The sequence below is a fragment of the Chelonia mydas genome, chromosome 3 (assembly GCF_015237465.2).
Source record: "Chelonia mydas isolate rCheMyd1 chromosome 3, rCheMyd1.pri.v2, whole genome shotgun sequence".
NCBI classification, from domain to species: Eukaryota; Metazoa; Chordata; order Testudines; family Cheloniidae; genus Chelonia; species Chelonia mydas.
Window position 1 is genome coordinate 30,056,258 of NC_057851.1, and position 18,726 is coordinate 30,074,983.

General features: G+C 40.1%; 1 protein-coding gene across 1 annotated transcript in view; it reads right to left on the minus strand.

The window, feature by feature from the left end:
• Positions 1-18,726, minus strand: part of CPSF3 (cleavage and polyadenylation specific factor 3) — a 54,143-nt gene that overhangs the window by 23,771 nt on the left and 11,646 nt on the right. The window contains exons 4-7 of the mRNA XM_037894098.2: positions 18,187-18,315; positions 11,338-11,515; positions 9,073-9,162; positions 7,164-7,314 (exon numbers count right to left, since the gene is read on the minus strand). Coding sequence (XP_037750026.1) covers positions 7,164-7,314; positions 9,073-9,162; positions 11,338-11,515; positions 18,187-18,315 — 548 coding nt within the window. The remainder of the gene's footprint in view (positions 1-7,163; positions 7,315-9,072; positions 9,163-11,337; positions 11,516-18,186; positions 18,316-18,726) is intronic.

The following is an 18,726-nucleotide window of genomic DNA, read 5'->3' on the forward strand; positions in this document are numbered from 1 at the left end:
TAGAGTCTTGTTAGTGAGACATTGAAAGTTCTGCAAGCCAAATTCACAGATGCATAGAGTTTAAGGCCAGAAGGGACATTAGATCATCTAGCCTGACCTCCTGTATGCCACAGGCCATTAAAATGTCACCCACTTTCCCTGAGCCACAATTCTGCCCTCAGTTTCACCTGTGCAACTCTAATCCAAGAGCCTAAGAGGGAGATCTCTCTTTAAGAGATACAGGGGGGGGTAGGGGAGGGGGAAGAGTGGATAGGAGTGAGTTGTGTGTGGGTCACTATTGCTAGGCAGAGTTGCACTCCACATCCAGAAGTTTCTGAAATTGGGTGTGGTAGTTTCTGGGTATGCTCCAATATGTTCCCTGGGGTTAGACTTGATGAGGGCAAGCCATCAGGGCTGCTGCTTTGCAAAAGGCCATGTGAACTGTGTGGGTTGGGAGAAGCTGAGCCCAGGAGCAGAAAACAGCCTGTTTTCCCTAACTCTGAAGCATTTTGCAGCAGGTTAGTGAGTGATATTGTTAACCCTCCAACAGGGAACCATGGGCAGAGTTAATTATAGAAAGGGAAAATTGGGAGGAAAAATTAATTTATTTTAATTGTATACTTTGAATGTTGTTTGATTTTAACCAAACTGTTTTAGTTAAATTGTCTCAACTAGTGTGAGTCACCAAATTTTCTTTAAATGTGGGGAAAGAGTAATTTATACTTTGCTATTCTTAGTTTTACATTTTCTGTAACAGTATTTTTTTTTTTTTTAAATCTATACACTTAACGGCGTGACTGGTTAATGAGTTAGCTGACTGGCTAAAAGTGATTTCAGAAGAGGACGAGTCTGCCTGGATTCCAAGTGAAATTCCTACAAGCAAGTGGAGGGAAGATGTTGCTTTGGACTCAGCAGACTATAGATTTGGTGATCAAAGCCTCTGAGACTCACGTGAACTCAACCTAAGCTTTGGGGAACTCTGAGTTCCTTCTCACTGTGTTTCTGTGGGGACTGACCTGTTTAGATTTAATTTGTTTTCTTTATGTTTATGTATAAGTGTGAAGATAATGTATGTGAATTCTATAATAGCAATGCTACGTAGTAAACATTAAGTTATTTATTATTATTAATTATGTTTCTTTACATTAAGATTTATAAAGTTGGTACTTAATTATGTTAATCCCTTTTGTTCTTTTGGGGTCTTGAATGTTGGGAGGTTGATCCTGGGCAATCCTTGCTGAAGCTCCTTAGAGACTGAATTCTGGGTCTCCAGCTGCTTTTCTATTGGAGTTGAGTGTTTTTAGGCACTGAAGAAGGGCAATGAAGTGAGCTCTAGCTCACACAAAGGTTACATAACTATTGCCTTCAATAGGTTTGAACAGGCATAAATATTGGAACTTATTGAACAGTTCTATTCAAGATGTACAATAGATTTCAGCTCACTATCTCTTAGCTGTTTCTTCTGGAAGACTAACAGAAGTAGTAAAAACCCAACCTACGAAAAAACAAAAAGACAAACGCCCACTCATTTGGTTACTTGATAGCAGCAGCCACGACCCCCGCAAAGACGTACAAGAAGCTGGTCTGTTGAGTAACAGGTGTCACTTAATCACTTTTAAGAGTGGAACCCTACTTTAAATGTTAGGATTCCAAGAAAAGCATTGATTGTAGTACAGAACATTTTCTGCATAATTAGGCATCCCCTTGTGTGTCTAGTTTTAGTTGATGTATTTTCTTTCTCTCTTTTTTAAGAGGCATACTAATGTCATGTATAGGAAATAGAGAACAAAGAACTACAAATTAATGGTTACAGTATTAGATTTTTAAAATTTATATTTTAAATATCCTTTGTTACAACTCCCCCCGTGACCAACTGTAACAAAATATTTAAATAATGGAATTGTAGAATATAGAAAAATATAACTCATACCTAATGTACACCCATAGGCCTGAACTTCCAGTCTGCACTTACGCAGATCAGTAACTTATTCTGAGAATAAGCACCAGATTTAAATGCTGAGCTGAGTTAAAATGGAAACTGGAGAGAACAGTTAGTATTTCAAGATCATTCTTGTTTTGGAATCAGCATGCCTAAATACAAGTATTTGCCTTTGAAGGGTTTTGTGAGGGGACCCTCAGAAAAGTTTGTATGAGAGGTGAAAAAAAAAGTTGTCAAAAATCATTCACATAATGCAAGTAAGGGCACAAAAGGAAAGGAAAGAGCCCTGCAGTATTTTCCTTTATACTTAAATTAATGATTACAGTTTGATTAAATAAGTGTTTATGTTTACCACTGCTTTTAATTTTCATTTTAAAGGTGAACTGTAAAGGATTTATAACAATCGTGTTTTTGACAATTATTTAAGCTTCTTTATGATATGTAAAACAGGCCTGACAGGTTTAAAAAAGGCAGAAAAAAATCTTAGTGATATCAGACGTCCAGTCTGGTCTTTCCAGTTTTCTCAGATGTATTTCTGAATTACTGAGCCTTAACTGAAGGGAAGAGGCACTGAATCTTTTCAACATGAAAAACTTCCTTTTAGTTGCTTAGTTTTAAGTCACTTGTAATTTCATAATTTTACTGTTCTCTTAATGCCCGTCTTCTCAAGTAGAGAAGACCCCAATATCAAATTTAAACCATCTGCTCTCCAAAATCCCACCCCCTCCCAAAAACACTTTTTTGGGGGGCGGGAGGGAGGTTGTTTTGTTTTTACAGAGGGGGACAAAAATCTTCCAGGTATTCTTTTTACATCACAAAGCAGCAAAAAAAGGGCATAAGCTCAATTTTTTTTCTTTTTTTCTGAAGGTAAAGGAATGTTGGGTTAAACAAACTCATTTTATGTGAACTTGGATAAAAATCATTTTTTTAAAAAATTAAAAAACAGGTGTTTTTAATTTAAATCGGATTTTTCATTTTGTTATTAAAATAATATTTTTCTTTTAAAAAATAAACCTGTTTAAAATTAAATCTGACTTAATACAAAATATATTAAGGCCTAATCTCTTAAAACATTTAAATAAAAAAATAAACATGCTTAATCCATGAGGCTCTATCAAAATCTTTTGAGTTAAAAGCTGTTTATCTATGTAAAGAAAGAATCGGGGGGGAAATCTAACTTCTGAGGTCAATCTTTACAAAAGTGGCACAATAGGTGATGTACCATATTAAGGGCTTGATTCTGTGTGGGACTCAGGGGCTGTGCTACTGGGTGCAAGAAATTTGCAGTCATCACAGGTGTTGGGACCCAGCCTCTGACTCCAAGAGACACCATCACATATATCAGCAGGATTATCCACTCGTCTTAGCGTATGCGCAATGTGCCTCAGGTGGCACATGACCAGGATTCATCACTGAATTTGGTCCAGTGGTTGGGTCATTAGCTTCCCTGGCTTGGGTCAGGTACTGACGGGAAATGCGATGTGAACGTTGATCCATGCCTCTCCGGATCATCCACTGTGTGAGCTCATACTCCTATTTTATAGTTTCTCCCTACGTGAGCTCTGACTGGCTCAGTTTGCAAATTATGAATATTTATGACTCCAGTCTCCATGGAAACTTACTCTCCTACTCATGCAAAATTACTGATCTGCCTAGTAACTACCAGCCCTTACTTCTGGACGGTTCTTGGCACTTTAACTAAATGGCCTTGCTGTCTCCTTGCATGTGTACACAGACAGAGATACAAACAGAAATTAGTTAAGGCTGAACTGCCACCCCCTCACTCTCTGAATAACTAAAACAGTGCAGTGCAAAAGGCATGTGGGTAACCTGACCAGAAGTCTTGGACTGTTGTTAGCGCTTTTGTTTTTCTGGGAATGGGTGGGAGAATTATGTAACAAGGGAGAAGGAGCAGAAAGTGCAACCAGAAAGGAGCAACACTGGTTTCAAAGCAGGTCTCTGAGAAGAAGGGATAGTATTCTTCAGACTGTAACCTCTAGTGTTTCAACATCTGAGAACTGGAGAAAAAAAAAACTTGCCATGGTTGCACGTTATAGAAGACTATTTGGGGATAGTTTCAAGAAATTCCTGTACCTCTAGGTAAAAAAGGACCACGTGCCAAATGGAAATAGTGCAACGAGGAGACACAAGGCCTGGCTGTCAGAATGAAACATGAAAAATGCTCCTCAGAAGGCCATGACTTTGAAGATGATATGGACATGTCTGAACAATTTGGATCAACTGGTTATTAAACTTATTTTTGCACTATTCTTATGGATTGTATATCAAGTCTTACTATGCTAGCAACTGATGACAGATTATGATCATACATTTGTGTTTTGGTTGAATAACTGACAAATTTCAAAATATTTCTGTTCAAAATATTAATTGGTATGTTATTTTGTTGTGGGTGCATTTATCAGTTACATTTTTACAGTTATTGCCAGTTTTCTGAAATGATTTTTTATTGCTTAATATCATCAAATATCCTAGGTGACGATTTCCTGATTAAAAGTGAAGTTTCATTATGCATTTAATGAATGTTAATATTTTAAAAAGTTTTTTTCAAGCTGTTTCGTATACTGCTAGATATAAGCGATTTATTTGGTATATTGCTAGATATAAGCGTTTAAACAGATTTAGATAATCCTTATAATTTATTAATTATATTCCCTATAAAACGGAGTTTAGAATAAATCATATCATTTAAATAGTGTGCAAACAGCTGCAGTAGGAGGACTCTTTCACTTAATCTCATTTTCTTTAAAGCACTACACACTGAGTAATGCTCAGTGAGAGAGACTTTTTTTTACCATTTTGTTTCAGGCTGCAGCTTAGACATAAGGGGTTATGAACATCCATCATCTGCAATGTTTACTACTTCAGAGTCATGTGCTGCAACCACCACCAGTGCCACAACTGAACATACTTCAGACAGTATTACCTGTATCAAAAGAAAGACTTTCCTCATCATCCAGTAAAATGATGGATGAGTTTGTAATCAGGACCAGCAGATTTCAACAAGATTCCATTGATGAAAAGACCGCTCAGTTAATTTACTCAACAAATTCAACCTTTCATCTTGTTCAGAACAAATATTTCAGTTGCATGGTTCAATCATTATGATAGGCTACACTTCATATGGCAGAGCAGACATCACTGGAAGGTTGCTGGATATAGTGTGTGAGAGGGAAACTGAACAACGTGCAAAAAACATTAGGGAAAAAATTCATTGTTTTTAGTCTTGATGGGTGAAGCAATGTATACACTAATCCAGTAGTATGTGCTTATGGGACAACAGAAGGTGGAGAGGAATAAAAGAAGTCTGTCTTACAGAAACAACTGATACAAAAGGAAATGCCCATACAGGAGAATACATGCAAAGAAATAGCAGTAAAAGCTAAAACAAACTGAACAAAAATTCAAGTGTCAATAAATGTGTAGCTTTATCACTGCACATGTAGCAAAGATGAGAAGAAACCTAGAAAATAATGAAGGGAACATGAAATTTATAACATATGGTGCAGTGTTCATTTGATTCATCTTTTAGCCAAAGACTTAAGTACAACTCCAGGAATAAAGGAGAATGCTACTGAAATTGGAAAATACTTCCATAACAACCACTTTGCTTCAGCTTCACTGAGGAGAACCGGAGGAGCCAAATTAATTGTCCCCCAAGATGTACAATGGAATTCAGTGGTTGACTGTTCTGAGCTATTTATTATGAACTGGCCTACTCTGATGATAATTTGTGAAGAATATTGTGACAGAATCGATGGAACAGCCAAGTAGTCACCATTGGACTAAAGAAAAATATGCTGAATATATGTAAACCTATTTCCATAGCCTTGGACAAATTGCAGAACGATTGCTAAAATATTGCCGACGCTGTTGAAATTTGGAAAGAACTTCAAGAGGCAATAAGGAAAGAAATACCAACCACAAAGTTAAATTGCAGGCAGCAAAGAAGCAGATGGATCAAGCATTTACTCCTCATTTTCTTGCAAATATTCTCAACCCAGCGTACCACGGTATAAGATGTTGCTGCTATGACATGGGCATCTAATAATCAGCCATCAATCATGCCACCCATAATAAATTTCAGAACTGGAGGTGAATCATTCAAGCAGAACATGTTTGCTGATGATGTTTGTAAGAAAGTCACAGCACTGAATTGGTGGAAGTCACTAACTAAGCTCCTGGAACCAGAATTTGTTGAAGTGCTAAACCAGTTTTTGACAGCAGTAGTCGCTTCTGCAGGCACAAAAATAATATTTTCTTAATTTGAATTAATTCATTCAAAGTTGAGAAATTGATTGGGAGTTAAAAAAAGCAGGAAAAGTTGTCTCTCTCTTCTAGTCTATGAATAAAAACAAGGGATGGGATGGGATGAGATCTACCAATTTTAAAAGTCTGAAGGAAAGTCTAAGTAACTTGGGAGACTTGTTTCATTTTTAAGGGACTTAGATGAGTAGGAAGTTAAGCTCCAGCCACTTGCATTTAGGCATATTTGAAAAATTTCCCAGGCTGTTCTGAAATAGTCAGTTTAGTTCATTGGTTACAGAATCCCTCTGTTTCTTTAATAAATCATTAGTTGTAAATGTGCAACGTATTTTGATAAGAGAAGTTTATGTATCCAAAATATTAAAGGTTGTTTTGTTTAATACAAATACATTGTATATGCTGTTTTGTGTGTTTAATTAAATTCTAATTACAATCCTAATGCAGTTTGACACAAATCATGACCAAAAGGCTAGTTATCTAGTAAATAAGCTATACATCATTCACAATTTTCTAACATACTAAAAATATACAATTAATAAGAATCGGAAAATATTAAACTATATATTTGCTTAAGTAATGATATAGTATACAGTCTTTTGTAGGAAAAAGATGTCCCAAATCTTGTGTAAAGGATCTATTTAGTTGTAAATTAACCCGCTTTAATGGTTACGTCAACAAATGAGAATGCACCTTTCTTTAGACACTAACTGAAATACAAATGGAAAAGTTGATTAAAATCAGTTATTTAAATCCAGGCTTTCCACTTGGTGATTTAAGTCATCTTGATTTAAATCAAGTCACCCTGGAATTTTTAAGTCATTAGCTCACTGCAAAGGTGGAGAAAGATTTGTTTAAATACATAAATAAATAAATAAAAACTTATTGTACATAAAAGGACAGCCATTAAAAAATTTCCACTGTATTTTGCTCATTCACTGTTAAATGATGTGAAGATACACACCTAAGATCAAAAGCAGCTCTTGAGCTCGACCCAAGGCAAAGACGGGAATAAGACCTCTACCTCCTCTGTTTACAATATCATGAACAGTGTTACAGAATCTTGCTTCTCGCTCTTCCCTTTTTTCATGAATATGGGTACCATAGGTGGATTCCTAAGTAGTAAAGTACATAAAGAGCTATTATTAAAACAATGGTATAGACCTTCATCCCAATTTTGTTATACCAGTGGTGGGCAACCTGTGGCCCATCAGGGTAATCTGATTGTGGGCTGCGAGACATTTTGCTCATGTTGAGCGTCTGCAGGCATGGCCCCCGCACCTCCCAGTGGCTGCAGTTCGCCGTTCCTGGCCAATGGGAGCTGTGGGAAGCAGCGGCCAGCATATCCCTGTGAGTCAAAACTACAACAGCAGAAGAAACTGACTTGGTAGCCAGAGCTGTACTTTGGTGCACTGAGGTGTCCCACCCTCCCTCCCTTTCTTTAAAGCCTTGTCTGCATCGGAGATTTGTCCTTATTTCCGCCATTGGTGGCCAGCCACCAATGCAGCTTAACCAGTGCAAATCCCTAGTGTAGACAGGCAAAGCTGCTCTTTACCCTGCCCGAAACTAAGATAAGCTCCACCAGTACAAACTAGGGGTTGTAAGAGTGCAGCTATGCCAGTGGCTGAAATCAGCGCAAATCCGTGGTCTAGAAAAGGTCTCAGTCTGGAGCCTTAAGGAATTTCTTTAGGAGAAAAGCAGCTCAAAACACTATAAATAGGGCCCCTAACAAATTTGTGGTCCATTTTGATCAATTTCACAGCCAGAGGGTTTTAAAATTGGTCAATTTCACATTTTCAGCTGTTTACATCTGAAATTTCAGTGTTATAATTGTGGGGGTCCCAACCCAAAAGGTACCTGGAAGTGGGTCTGATCTTTCCCTTTCTTCTCCCCCCTGAGCTGCCATGCAATTGAAGGACAAGTCCTGTCCCTCCCCAGCCCAGCAGGTACTCACAGCTAGTAGCCCTCTGGTTGGGGCGCTTCCAGGAGCAGGGGGAGATTGTACCCACCTTGACAAGCCTCCTCCAGCTGCAGGAACCTCCAGGGCTAGAGCTTCCTACACAAAGGGGAGGCACTCCGACATGGGTCTGATCTGCCCAAGAGCAGGGGAAGGACAATCACAAGTCCTCTCCCTCCCCTGCTCAGCTGGGACTTGCAGCTAGGAGCCCGCTAGCTGGGGCGCTCCCAGCAGCAAGGGGGAGATCAGATTTCATGGGGAAGGGCATATTTCACAGTCCATGACACATTTTTCATGGCTGTGAAATTGGTAGGGCCCTAACTATAAATTGTTCACAGAATCTAAAAGTAATCCCAAAGATAAAGTACCAGGTTCCACTCTTTTCTTTGAGTCAATGCTGAACCAATGCTACATTATGCTGGTAGGAGGCACTATAATGCTGGAGATGCTCTCTTGCAGAGATGTAAAAACAAGGTCTTGACTCTGTGTATTTGCTAAAAGTCCCTCAACACTTCTTGCAAGAAAAGGGGCATTAACCCGTGTCCTGCCCATATTCCCTGATGTAGCTTCAACCGTTGTGGCTGGAATTACTTCCTTCTTGTGCTACTCCTGTTCTAGCAGGTTTCTGGACACACCTCTGGGACAAAATTGGGGCTTACACAGGTTAGAGAAGTGACATAGAGCTTTGGACAGTGTTTCGAGACTGGCCTGAAACACACTATACAGAAGTTATTATATGCTAAATACTGTATTGATTTCCCCTGTAGCCTGGCTGTAAGGGACACATAATGCACATTGCTAAAGTTACATGTCACCATCAAGCTTCTACCTTTATTCTGACATGCACTTCAGATCTTAGTAATTCCTTCTAGACACTCCCAACTACTAATTTAAAAAAAATCAGTGTGAAACTTACAATGATAAGAATATCAGGTTTAATATTAGGAATCTCAGCTGCCATCAAGTGTCTGTCTTCCTGTCTTGAGAAATCACCTGTATATAAAAGCTGTGATAGAGAAAGAAAAATATTTGACCTTGTAATTAGACAGAAGACTAAGTCAGCAAAAAGATATTAACAACATGTTTTGTAGAGGAAAAGTTTAATATTTTAGCAAAGCTAATGTTCATGGATTTATAATAAAAGGTTCAAATGTACCTGTACTGAAGATGGCTTTGATTGTGCTTATAGGTTTTATTATGAATACAATAAACAAATCCTAACTGCAATGACTGAAAGATCTCAAGCAGTATATATAAGCAGCTATAAACATAAGTATCAATATTTTTGTAGTTCCTCCTTTCTGTTACAAAAGTGACATTTTTAGAGTTTTGCATGAGTACACAAGCCATTAAGATCGTTTAAAAAAATACACTATTTGATGGATGCAAGAAAGTAAACTCAAGAGCTTCCATTTGAGAATATCAGCACAATGAACAACCATCAAACGGAACTATTTTAATTAGATTATGTTGTACTAAAGATTCTGATATTTCCACATTATTACTTTAAACTGAGAAAACTGCACACTTATTTTTAAAGGAAAACCCATAATTTAAAATGCTTTCTGTAAGGTCTTTATCCTGCTTTCCAACATATTAGTCACTCTCAGATCAATTCTTAAGTGCATAGTGAAGGGCAAATTGAGCCCCAAACAGAGTGAATTACAGGATTTGCACTTCAAATTTTCAACATGCTGTATCCTACAATCACTCATTTGAAGAGAGTTTAAATACAAATCATGCTCAAAATCTGAATAAGAACACAGATGACCAGCAGTGGAAAAGATAAATGGTCTGTGTAGCTTGCTATCCTGTAGCCGATACCACATGCTTCAAGAGAAAGCACAGAACATAATGCACATAAAAAAATTATAATCTGAGCAATACACACAACAGAGAAGAAAGGCTGTTTCTTCCCACCACCAAGTGATGATCAGCAAGAAGACCAATAACTGTTCTAATTTTTATTCTAGCTATTTAACTAGAGCAGTGGTTCGCAAACTTGTTCCGCCACTTGTGCAGGGAAAGCCCCTGGCGGGCAGCGCCTGTTTGTTTACCAGCTGCGTCCGCAGCTTCGGCCAATCGCGGCTCCCAGCGGTCGCGGTTCGCTGCTCCAGGCCAATGGGAGCTGCTGGAAGCGGCGGCCAGTATGTCCCTCGGCCCGTGCTGCTTCCAGCAGCTCCCATTGGCCTGGAGCAGTGAACGGCGGCCACTGGGAGCCGCGATCGGCCGAACCTGCGGACGCGGCAGGTAAACAAACAGGCGCTGCCCGCCAGGGGCTTTCCCTGCACAAGCGGCGGAACAAGCTTGGGAACCACTGAACTAGAGTCTTCTCAATATATGTTCTTAACCCTTTCTGAATCTTGCTAAGCCAGAGGTTCTCAAACTTTCATAATGTAAATGATATCTTAATAGAGAAATTATCTTGTGGATCACCACCTTCCCATTTGCAACTACACAAAACATTTTGTCTCCGATTTGTGATCACCTCTTAGTGTGCCTGTGGACATTTTAGAAATTGCTTATAGGGAGGAAGACCTGGTTTTCCTGTCCAGATACCGAACTGGAATTCACAAATCTGTGTCTGACATCTGATTCTTCCACAGACTTGTTGTATAAGCTTTGACAAATTATTAAATTTTTCGGTGCTTCAGCTCCCTGTACATAAAAATGGGAAAAAGAATATTTCCCTACCTCATAAGGGTGTTGTGAAGATTAATTAATTAATGTGAGGCACTATAATGATGGAGGCTAGTTAAGTTCCTAGATAGACAGACAGACATAGGAAAGTAAAGTATTTATGGATTAAGCTGCCTTTTAATGCAATTTAACTACTGGATGCAAGGACAGCTAGCAACAGGTTACCAGCCAGCTCTCAGCAGACCACAGTTTGATAATCTCTGTGCTAAGTAATTCCAAGCTTAGATCATATACTTAAAACTCACCTCTTCCACAAAGCCCACGTATACTATCTCACTTAAATAAAACTGCTGTCACTCACCCGCTATAACTGATTAAAAATAATATTTCAAGACAAAGCCTCCTACTGGGTCTTCCAGGGTGTTTGGATTGGGGTTCCTTGCCTGTTTTCATATTTTGAGCTCTGAACACATTGCCAATGCTTAAAAACTAATAATAAATTTTTTTGACAAGGTGTTACTGCTCTATACTAAAAAAATACCTTCACACCAGCTATTTCAATCATAAACATGGCTGCTCCCAGGACATGGCCCGCATGGTAACACCAGAACTTGATTCCTGCCACCTCTTTTACTTCATGAAAGTTGATGGTTTCAATTTTGTCCATGCTTTCTTCCAGATCTGTCTCCGTATACAGCATGTCATCTGCTGAAATATTGCTGTATAAAAATGAAATGGCTAAGTATCAGCTAGTTTCACTGGTTTATGTTACAGAATAATTACAGATGTGCTCCTTTGATAGATTTTGTAACTCCACTTAAGATCCCCGTTCAAAACTGCAGATTCCTTCCAAATTAAATATTGAACCAGCTAGAGCCATGGTTTCTAACACAATTTTCCTAACCAGTATGAACAGGTAATATTTTCAGAAAGGCCACCTTAGACTTTCTTTTTCATGCAAGGCAGTGTCTTGTACTACCAACACAATGGGTTCCCAATGGGTACTACTTTAATACAAATAATAAAAATATAATTTATAGCCTGCTTTAGTAACCAGATCATAACACAGTTCTCACACAAAAAAGCCTGCCTATGCCTGTTAGCAAAAACTACACTTAATGATAGCTATATCTATCATACATCTGATCCCAGTGTGGAGAGGGATACCACATACTGCTTAGCTAAATCTATGTGGAGGATAGTTAGCATACGTTAATTATGACGTATTTCCCAGATTCAGATTCTGTCATTCATGTAAAAACAAATGTATACTATTACTCTTATGATTCATAATACACTGTATGCAACATAGTTGTAGCTGTGCCAGTCCCAGGATATTAGAAACCATGGGTGAAGAAATATCTTTTATTGGACCAACCTCTGTTGGCGAGGAAGACAAGCTTTTGAGCCACACAGAGCTCTTCATACAGGGCTAGAAAAGGTTCTCCAAGCTCCACAGCAAAATGCAAGGTGGAACAGATTGTTTAGCATCAGTGCAGTGGTTAGTGTTTTAGGCTCTCTTCCTACTACAGTTAGCCTTAGAATGATGCCTTGGAATGTGAGCTATGTCTACATTACCGCGGTAAGTCGACGGCAGAAAATCTCCCATCGACTTACCTTACTCTTCTTGTTGGGGTAGAGTACAGGGGTCGACTGGAGAGGTCTTTACTAGACCTGCGAAATCGACTGCCGGTGGATCGATCTCAGAGTGTCGATCCCGCTGTAGTGTAGACCTGCCCTAAGGTAGAGTGGCTCAAAGCTATTTTCGTTAGTACCCCTGCAGTCATAAGATAAAGAGGAAGGGTCTAGTGGGTTACAGATTGTTGCAATAAGCCATAAATCCAGCGTCTCTATTCAGGCCATGATTTCTAGTGTCTAGCAGAGTTATGAATTTAAGCTCCCAGCCTAGTCTTCCGAAAGTGTTGTGCAGGTTTCCTTTGAGGATTAGGAGTGACAGAGACACTGTATCTGACCTCTCACCAACAGAAGATAAAAGATATTACCTCACACACCTTCTCTCTAATAATACACTGGTCCATTAACCTTTTTTCCTTTTAACTAACCTTTTGTGTTTTAAAATTAAACTATTTGGTGAAATTGTAAAATGTACAATTAATATTTGTGGAACTCCCAAATTATGCTCAGGGCTCAAACGTCGTACAAAAAGGATGGCCCCTCTCCCAAAATACAGAAGAATAATGAAGAAAGGAGGAACAAATATAGGCATGTAACCAAGCAGCCCGGTGTTTTCCCACAATCCTGGACATCAGGGCTGATCTCCTCTGCCTGCAACTTCATGGAGGCAGACCAGCAGTTTGGCACCACGCTTTGGCCACACTCTCTTTGCTCTCACTTGCCACCAGTTTCTCTGCCTCTATGGCAGCAGACAGTAGTGGTTGCTATTGCTCCCGCTCTTTTTCAATTTGAGCTGTTTCTGCTCAGTTTTTGAGCAGAGGGGAGCAAAGTTTTCCCTCTCCGACATTGGTCCTCCTCCCTCAGGATTTAATTCTCTCTAAGCCTCTGCTGTAGCATTGCCGTGCTCAGCTCCTCTGCCCCTTGAAGGCATGGCAGAGCAGCTAAGAAAACACCAGATTAGATCCAAGCAGTGTTCTATTTGTGAATCTCCTAGTTTTGGCAGATAGTGAGTTGTGCACAGCTTGCACACAGCCAACCAGTCCTGGGGCTGCAAGTCAAACAGGCAGGTGGGGTCCCCAACCCACCTAGGCAGTCACAACTCCAATGGGGGAAGAATGGACCAGGAACCCCCGTGCAGAGGAGGGAGAGGCTTCAAAAACGGATGAGGGACAACTTGACTAAGGGAACCAAACTGTCTCGCTCTGAATGTGAACAGGATTGGTGGAAAATGCAGCCAAGTTTTTTCTCCCCTGAGAAATTTCAAGCTATGTGCAACAAGGTTGTTTCCAAAAAGAAAAGGAGTACTTGTGGCACCTTAGAGACTAACCAATTTATTTGAGCATAAGCTTTCGTGAGCTACAGCTCACTTCATCGGATGTTTCCATGATTCAAATCCAACCTGAGCAGGCTCTTGAGAGTAAACCTCAGAGTAAATAGGTTCCCTCAAAATTCCACTCCTGAGGTGGTGATACCCCTTCACTCCTCCTTCAAGAAAGTGATTAGGGATGAGTGGAAAAAGCCTTATAAGGGCAAGTGCATTAACAAGAACAACTTCAGGCTCCATAACATTCAAGAACCAAAAGGGATCTATTCCTGATACCAAACGCTGACCCGCCACAGGGTCCCTCACCAGGGACATGGTTATTCCCTAACGGTACGTCTTCACTATCCTTCGGATCGGCGCGTAGTGATCGGTCTATCGGGGATCGATTTATCACGTCTCATCTAGACACGGTAAATCAATCCCTGAATCGACACCTGTACTCCACCTTGGCAGAAGGAGTATGCAGAGTCGACGGGGGAGCCACTGAGGTCAATTCACCGCCGTGAGGACGACCAGGTAAGTCGAACTAAGATACTTCGACTTCAGCTATGCAAATAGGATAGCTGAAGTTGCGTATTTAGTTCGAAAACCCCACCCTCACCCCAGTGTAGCCCAGGCCTTAGAGAGGGTGTTCTATACTAAGGACACCACAGACAGAAAGATGGAGGCTACTCTCAAAACCTTGAGGACTCCTCCACCACCGTCCGAGTGTCTCTGGCAGTTCTCTGCTTTGCAGGAGCATCTCTTTCCTCGCTGGAAGATCTCAAAACACTTAAAGGAAGAGATCACCCTGACTTTGGTTCAATTTTAAAGAAAGTCTCCCTAGCAACAGCTTTTGTAGCTGATGCCTCAATAGATGCAATGAGGATCTCAGTCCGAGCCACGGCTTTCAGTGTATCTAGATGCCACCTAGGGCTCTGTGCCTGGAAGGTGGACACTCACTCTAGGCAGGTTCTGTGCGTGGCCAATTTATAGACTCCCTCATTTTTGGAGAAAGGCTGGAGAAGGTGGTGGCTGACAGTGTGGCAAAATCTCACCCTGCCCCACTAAGTGCCCTAAGGAGAGAGTACATTAATTGGCTTTCAGACACATGCACTCCTTTTGCTCTTTGTAACAGTGAAGGGACAACCACACCAGTACCACCAAGGAGACAACAGATTCTCCAAGGGAAAAAAAGGAGAATTGAGATCCAGGGGGAAGCCCAGAGGGACCTTGGCCCCTCACCCATCCAACTTACTTTATGACCGAGATTGTGTAGGCCTCCATCCAGAACTGAAGCTAGGGGACAGAATTTCACATTTCCTAGAGGAATGGCTCATCAACCACAGAAAAATGAGTGAGGAAGATAGTGAGCCAGGGATATTCCCTCAAACTGTGGGCTCCAGTCCAATGGTTCTTCATCCAATCACCTAATTCCAACAATGCAGTAAAACACAATCTGATCTAGAATGAAATGTCTCATCTTCTGGATATAGCTGTGTTAAAAGGGGTTTCCCAAAATAAATGTTCTTCTGGTTCTACTTGGGACATAGAGGCCCACTGGTGCCAACCATACACCGCTCTTTATAAGCAACTCCCATCTCAGACCTGACAAACTCACTACACCTAATATATCATTTCCATGGTATTTATCTATGAAAAGTAGCATGTCAGATCTCTCCTAAAAGCTTGTAACTTATCAATTCTCATAATCACTGCAAAATTTGTGCAAGTGTAATATTTAAGGAATAATGTAACTATATTGAAAATTATACCTTATCGTCTTGGAATAAAAGTTAGTCACCAGGAATCATATATCCCAGTGCTGGCCCATTCAAGTTTGAGGGAGTTTTCACCTCTCCCTGATCAGCCAGTGATGAACTACAAGGTTTAATTGTCTACCCTTACTGCATCTCAGAATACTCAATGGAAAACTATCAAAGACAACTTCAAACAATCAAAACCACTTGGAAGTAAAAAGGAACATTATAAACAGCCAAGGGATCTCCCTGTCTGTGAATAAAGACTGTATATTCAGCTAATCAGGTCTCCTCCAGGTGTATGGCTTACTCATCAAGGCCAAGAAAAGTTCCCTGGTTCCGTCCACCAGAATAAACGACCTAGAGGCAGAAATAGCTACCTCGATAGCAAGAATCTACCCATCATTAGAAAGGTTTCAGGAAATCCAGGAATTATCATCTTCCTCCAGAGTCACAGGAGACCCACCATAGAATTATATTGCCAACTGCTAGGACTCTAGGTCTCGTGCATAGGGATCACTTCCTGGGCACAGTCACAGTTCAGACATCTTTTCAAGCCTTTATACTAAGGGTCTGGAACAAATGAAAGATCAAGTACAGGTACCGACACAGGTGTACAATGCCTTACACTGGTGGTGAGTCCAAAACGATATGTCCATCTGCTGTCCAGATCCTTCAGTCCTCACAACAGATGCCAGCCTGGAGGGCTTGGGAGCTCACCTAGAGACCCAACATCCAAGGGCCTTGGAAACCAGGAGGAAAGGCTCATAGGTTAAACCTCCTCGAACTGAGAGTGGTCAAGCTAGCTCTGCGAAGGTTCCAGCTCACCCTAAGGGGGACCCAGGTCCTGGTTCAGTCAGATAGCATGACAACAGACACATATCTAAAGGGGGAATCAGAATCCTTTCTAAGGTAAATTCCTCCTTCCACATTTTAAGAGCTCATACTTCCTTTGTTTTGTCCAAAACCACAACAGCCAACTGAAAAGGCCTGGCACTCCTTATATGTTAGAAGACCATAGAAAAAAATCTCTCTTAAGCATATAGACTTTACAAGAAGATCAGGCTCCCTTTTCATGTCCTTCCACTCAAAGTGCTAGGGACTCAGAGCTTCCAAATCCTCCATCATTAGGTTGATTAGACTCTGTATTGTGGAAGCCTACAAATCATCAGAGGAACAGATCAAGGAGCAGGCTACAAAACCCTTAGTGGCCTCTTAGGCAGAAGAAATTGTTACTTACAGTAACTGTAGTTCTTTGAGATGTTGTGCAGACGTGTATTCCACTTCACTGTGCGTGCGCCCAGAGTACTGGAGTCAGAGAATTTTACTTAGCAGTACCTGCAGGGGTGGCGTTGATGCCTTGTGGCCATAGCCCGTTCCCTGGCTACATGAAGCGGTGCCTGTCCTGACGCCACCTCCATCCCTGAGTTCCTTTGTACTGAATATCCAGAGACTAAACTCCAGTGCAGAAGGGACAGAGGGTGGTTTTGTGGAATACATGTCAGCATCACCTCTCAAAGAACTACAGTTACAATAAATAAGAGTTTCTTCTTCGAGTCGATGCAGACATGTATTCCACTTAGGTGACTCACAAGCTGCACCTACAGGAGGTGGGGCTCAGAGTGTATTAGACAAGGATTGCAGGACCACTTTCCCAAAGTTTGTAACTCTTTCACATCTTTTCTTGCCACCAAGAGATAAATCCAAATTTTTTAAAACTGCTATATTACCTCCTTCAGGCAAGAAGGTGCTTAAGGCTTTCTGCAAACAAATACTTTACTTCCACAAACTCCCCTACTACATCCACTTAACATGCTTATGCATGCAAAGCACCCTAAAATTTTGCATAGTGGTCGGGGACACAACCTCATCTCTATTAATGTTTATGTTTGACATTATATAATAACTATTACAATAATGCAAAGGGACAATTACTGTTTGACCTTTCAGGGAATGGATGCCTCTGGAAGAGAGCAAAAATAAACTACAGACTTACCTACTAATAAACTCACCCAACACACAGTTCAGGCAATATATGTTTAGGGAATGGGAGTTAGACCAAAAGGAACTATCCTATATACTTGAACACAATACCAATATAGTTAACATTTGAAAAGTATAATTTAATATAATAAATATAATGCCATGCTCACTGTTAATCTCAAACTATGAAAGCAGCCTAAAGGTTCAAATTTGGACCAAAAAAAGTCGAGGTTCGATACAAACCATCTTATAAGACCAAAGGAAATGTTTCCAAAAACTTGTATTTCCACGGAATTTTACACAATTTGATCTTTGTGGGTTTTTAAAACAAAACAAACAAACAAAATTCCCTTTTCATGTTTGCAGCCCAACATTAGCACCTAAAAGTGAAATTGACTTGTCTACTTCCATTATCAGAGCTTCAGGAAATGCAAAAAGTAAACATGACAAATGAAAGTAAATTAGATGTATTTTTCTTCATTTTTAATGCTCTAAATTAAATGTTATTAGTAACCTAAGTAAGTGAACTTTTAAAGAAATTTACATATGATTGTTAAACTGACAGTGGTCTTTTAAAAATATAAGATATAACAAAGTGCATTCAAAGCCCCCCAAGTCATTGCATCATTTCCCACACTCTTCCCCCACTGGACAGACAGGAGCAATAATTCAGGAGGGAGTTATAAAAACAACCAGTGTGTCAACTTACCTAACCTTGACGTAATCTGAAAGAAGCCACCTGTAAATAGCTTTTGTAGCATGAGTCATAAATGTTCTTCCTTTAAAACTGGTCTTCTGCAGAAACCATGGTAAAGCCCCACAATGATCCAAATGGAAACTTAAAATAGACAAATGAATACAGTTAATACATTAATATCACATAATACAAATCACAGAACCATAGAAATGTAGGTTTGGGAGAGACCTTGGGAGGTCATCAAGTCCAGCCCCCTACACTGAGGCAGGACCAAGTAAAGCTAGATCATCCCGGAGAGTCGTTTGTCTAACCTGTTCTAAAAAGCCTCCAATAATGGGGATTCCACAACCTTCCTTGGAAGCCTATTCCAGAATTTAACTACCCATACAGTTAGAATTTTTTCCCTACTATCTAACCTAACTCTCCCTTGATGCAGATTAAACCGGTTACTTTTTGTCCTACCTTCATAGGCATGGAGAGCAATTGATCACATTTCTTTCTATAACAGCACTTAATATATTCGAAGACTATTATCAGATTCCCCCCTCCCGC